General features: G+C 46.8%; 1 protein-coding gene across 1 annotated transcript in view; it reads right to left on the bottom strand.

Moving 5' to 3' along the window:
- Positions 1–5000, bottom strand: part of pklr (pyruvate kinase L/R) — a 32895-nt gene that overhangs the window by 13422 nt on the left and 14473 nt on the right. The window contains exon 7 of the mRNA XM_063199194.1: positions 3569–3842. Coding sequence (XP_063055264.1) covers positions 3569–3842 — 274 coding nt within the window. The remainder of the gene's footprint in view (positions 1–3568; positions 3843–5000) is intronic.

Here is a 5000-nt window from a genome sequence, read left to right as displayed (position 1 = left end):
TCTCTCTCTCTCTCTCTCTCTCTCTCTCCCTCCCCCTCCCTCCCTCTCTCCATGGTGGTGGTGAAGCTCATGTCTGTGGCGGTCTTAGGCACGAGGACAAGAACCAACATGTTGTCATGGTTACGGCAGCACAAACATGCTAGTGAGTGGATAAGGCAGAGATTTACTGGACTCGCCCCTCTCATTATTCCCCTTTCCCACTTCTCTCTCTCTCTCTCTCTCTCTCTCTCTCTCTCTCTCTCTCTCTCTCTCTCTCTCCCCTGGTTTTGTGACTTTCCTGTTTGCTGTGTTCTCGTTGGTCCAGCGCCCTGCAGAGCGTCACTCCCCCTTCTTATTTTGGCAATGCAGTCAGGTGGAGTTGAGGCCCCCCTCTCTTCTCCCATAGTATTTACAGCAGCACAATACAGATGTTTACCACTGTGGCTAAAGAGGCTGCTTTCCCCTTTCATGATTGGCCGGCCAGCCCTGGCATACCGGTGTTCTTTGTTTGTGATTGGCTGCTAAACACACTCCCTCTGCTCCCTCTGGTTGGCTGGTCAACAAGTACAAAGTATACCATTTAGTACAAGGGTTTCTCTCTTTCTGTCTCTGTCTCTGTCTCTGTTTCTGTATCTCTCTCTCCCTCTCTCTCTCTCTCTCTCTCTCTCTGCTATTGACTCTTTCTGTCCTTTGCCTGATTTGGTCAGTCATGCTGATGCTCATTCATTAGAAAACGTAGCTGTGTGTGTGTGTGAGCTTGTGCGCTCATTAGGCTTAGCTGTGGAAAATTACAGTCTGTCTGCATTGCCATCCCATCAACGCTGGCTGGCATTGGAAGATTTTATGCAAATTTCATGATTTTTACATTTCTTTTTTGTGCCCCAAATTGGCAGGAAAAAAGTCACACATGATAATAATCAGCAGATGGCCTTTAACGTCTGCAGTGTGTGGAAGAATTTTACGTAAATGCACTTCTCTTTCTGTCTCTCTCTATCCACCTCTTTCCGTCTCACTCCATTCTATCTGCCCTTTTCTCCATTCATTCTCCTGTCATTTCTCTCTTACTCACTCCTTTTTTCTTTCACAGTGTTCCTTGTTCTCATCTTTGCCCATTCTCTCTCTCTCTCTCTCTCTCTCTCTCTCTCTCTCTCTCTCTCTCTCTCTCTCCCTCCCTGGCACACTCCCCTTTCTCTTCCACTCACTTTCACACTCCTCGCTTTCTTTTCATTTGCACAGTTTTCTTTCTTTCTCGCTGTTCTCTTAATTCCTCTGTCTTTGCCATTAAAGGATAGCTCCGGCGTAAAATGAAAGTTTCACCATCGATTTCTCATGCCCCAAAATGTATCTAATGATGAGCCATTCCAAGAAATGCCGCGCCGTTATGGAGTTAGCTTATTTTAAGCTTTTTGGCGAATAACGCAGCCAATGCATCACGGTGGGGCCAATTTGTAAATATTATTTTCTCAGTCGCGATCCCTCAGGGTTTTTATGTCAGTTTCGTCCACTTCTAATGCTATTAGCCATTCCCGTAATATGGCTGGTTTAGACAGTGGCAGTCGGTGAAAACTGTCGGGGTTCCAGCTTTTCATTTTACCGCCGCAGCTGGGATAAGAACACACGCAACCATGTTTACCTAGCCACCTGATGGAGTAGCCTAGCCTAGCGCAGCCAGACCCGTACAGCAAAAAGCTGTACCAGGGTCTAGGAGGGCTGGGCGGCAGTGTGGGCGGGATAAACGGTTGCTTCAGCACTCAACGTCACGCAATAGGATGGTGGAACAACCAATCCCCACACAATTCTGTGTAACGTCACAGATGTCTTTCACAACGTACACGCGACACGCCCCTTTGTAGGTGCAGCGGCAACTTCGAGCCGTCGTAGCAGTGAATTCGTGTGATGACCACAGCCACAAACAAGTTTCCTAATAAATCGTGTTTTCACTCATACAGTTCAAAAATGCATCGTTTTCAACCACATGGCCCTCCTTGATCAATCAGCGAAATGTCGAGCAATGTGGGGCTTGTTAAATGGTTATATTTATGATTGTTGTCAACATGGCATGTTCGGTGTTAGCTAGCTAGGTGTATACCCATAACTAATAAATGGCTAGCCGCTAGCTCGGTAGACTAGGTGTCATTCCCATCTATTTAGTAAGCGACTTACAGACTTTCAAAGCTCCCAAATGTCTCGTTTTTAATGACATGGATCTTATTAGAATTTGGGGCAGGCATATAATACAAGGCTGGATACCTAGCTGTTATTGACGACAGGCTAGCTAGCCACTAGCGAGGGCCTTTTTGTAGGTGAAGCGGCAACTTCCAGCCGTCGTAGCAGTGAAAGCGTGTGATGACCACAGCCACAAACAAGTTTCCTAATAAATCGTGTTTTCACTTATACAGTTCAAAAATGCCTCGTTTTCAACCACACGGCCCTCTTTGATCAATCAGCGAAATGTCGAGCAATTTGAGGCTTGTTAAATGGTTATATTTATGATTGTTGTCAACATGGCATGTTCGGTGTTAGCTAGCTACCCATAACTTTCCCTGATTGTCGCTCCCAACGCAGGACGCTCCCCGGTCAGCTCGCTCCCACTAGCCAGACTATCGATCCCATCTATTTAGTAAGCTACTCAAAGACTTTCAAAGCTCCCAAATGTCTCGTTTTTAATGGCATGTGTCTTATTAAATTGGGGCCGCAATTTCATTCTACACCTACAGTAGTGGTCTGATAATAGCGTGTGACTACCTGGTTCTGTAAAATGCTCAACTTAGCTTACCGAGCTAGTTTAAAACATCGAAAGATCAAATGGTAATGTGTTGAGATCTATTTGTGTCCGATAAGTTCATGGTGTATTATTACATCAATCCATGCCACGAAATGTATTATCATCCAGGCTTTTTAAATTAAGTAAATACTTTCGTGCTGTACGTAGCACGGACGGACACCATGCTTCTTCTTAGAAAGTTTCCTGTTTACTAGGTAGCCCGGCCCCCCTCGCGATTTGATTGGCCCTGTCATCGGATAACTTTCAGCCTCGCAAAACGACCGGGGTCCGCTAGACTGCCCCCGGGAGCAAATTCAATTTGCGGTCGCTAGGGGCGTCTAGATTTCTAGGCTAGGAGTAGCCTGCATCCGGGTCAGACTTAAGAGTTGCAACAGTGAGACACCTCTGAAAACACTGGCCAGTGAAAGACTGTGTGGTCCGATGATCCTCTCTGTGCCTCGGTTTGATTGACGAGACCCTTGTGATGAAGTGTGTAGCGTTTTTGAGGTTGTTTATAGCGAGGAAACATCAGAAAATAATATTTACAAATTGGCCCCGCCTTGATGCATTGGCTGCGTTATTCGCCAAAAAGCTTAAAATAAGCTAACTCCATAACGGCGCAGTATTTCTCGTAATGGCTCATCATTAGATACATTTTGGAGCATGGGAAATTGATGGTGAAACTTTCATTTTACGCCGGAGCTATCCTTTAACTTGCAAACTCTTTTTTTCTGCCTATTATCCCCTCTCCATTTCCTTTACTTGCACACTCCCCATGGACTTTCCTCCTTGCTCTCTCTCTCTCTCTCTCCGTTTGTCACTCACTTGCGTACCCCCTGCCGGCTCTCCACCTTGCTGATGATCTTGATGTCCTTGCCCTTGGGTCCGAGGGCGTCGCGCACGGCTTTCACGTCCTTGGCGGAGCGGATGAAGGAGGCGAAGACCATGTCCACGCCCTGCTCCACGCCGAACTGCAGGTCGGCCCGGTCGCGATCGCTCACCGCCGGCAGGTTGATGAGGTCGGCGCCCGGCAGGTTCACGCCCTTCCTGCTGCCCAGGATGCCGCCATTCTCCACCACCGTCTCCACCCAGTCGTCACCTGCGGAGAGCACAGAAGAGAGAGTGTCATGTGTCAGGTCTATACCTTAAAAACCCCAGCCCTCAACACACAACAGACTCAGACGGGGTCATGCTCTTCCTGCTGATCAGGACACTAGCGTTATCCATCCAGTCATCACCTGGGGAGAGCAGAGAGAGAGAGAGAGTGAAAGAAGAGTCATGCGTTACATATGCTATACCAGTAGTTTTCAAAGTGGGGGGCGGGGACCCCCACGGGGCTGCGAGGGAGTGCTGGGGGTGTCATGGTTGGGTTTCCATTAGAAAATAACTGCATCATAGACAATTGCATCTCTGCATTGCATTTATTGCACTACTTCGTTGTTTTTTATACATCCCTGTGGGGCACACAGTCATAGACCTAGTCTATGGTTGTGAAAGGATGGTGCACAGAAAAAATGTGTCATGAGCCATGTAAGGGGGGCTTTGGCTGGAATCTACTGATATATGTATTGCCTTGTTATGGTAAAGTTCAGGAAAAACCTCACACCCGCATCTTCACCACTGACGGGCAACCTGGATTAATCAGTTACAATCCAATGTCACATATTTCTCTAATCACTTGGATCTGTCTGCCCAGTGCCCACATGGCTGTTTAAAGGGTAAGTGCACTATTTTGAACATTTAGCCCCTTTTCTGAATTGTCTTCAATTCAAAATTCAATTCTTCAAAAAAGGCAGTTGAGACAAAATCCAAATTAGACAAATAACGGAGACAGCAACAAACATCAAAGAAATGATGAGGACCACTCCACATTATTGAAGACAATTCAGAAGAGGGGCTAACTGTTCAAAATAGTGCACTGACCCTTTAAGAGCTCACCTTGAATTGTACAGGGAAAACTTTTTTGGAATGTGTGGCTCTGGATTGTAAACTACAGAATCCAGGCAGCCAATCACTGGTCTTCACTCAGTCATCGCCCTCCATCGAGATAGAGGAAGAGACAGAGTTGTCAGAGAGATATACCGCCATCCTCCATGTGTGTCTCAACTCACTCATTACCAGAGAGAGAACAGAGAGGCTCAAAGAATTCATCGTTAGGGCCTTCGAGCATTGGTTCCGACAAAGTGCTGAGCCATGCTCTGTCATTCGATTCCACTGCTTCCAATACAACCCTAAACCAGTGCCAATGTCCCTGGAT

The sequence above is a fragment of the Engraulis encrasicolus genome, chromosome 5 (assembly GCF_034702125.1).
Source record: "Engraulis encrasicolus isolate BLACKSEA-1 chromosome 5, IST_EnEncr_1.0, whole genome shotgun sequence".
NCBI lineage: Eukaryota > Metazoa > Chordata > Actinopteri > Clupeiformes > Engraulidae > Engraulis > Engraulis encrasicolus.
Note: the sequence above shows the minus strand (reverse complement) of the source record. Positions and strands in the feature narration are given on the sequence as shown.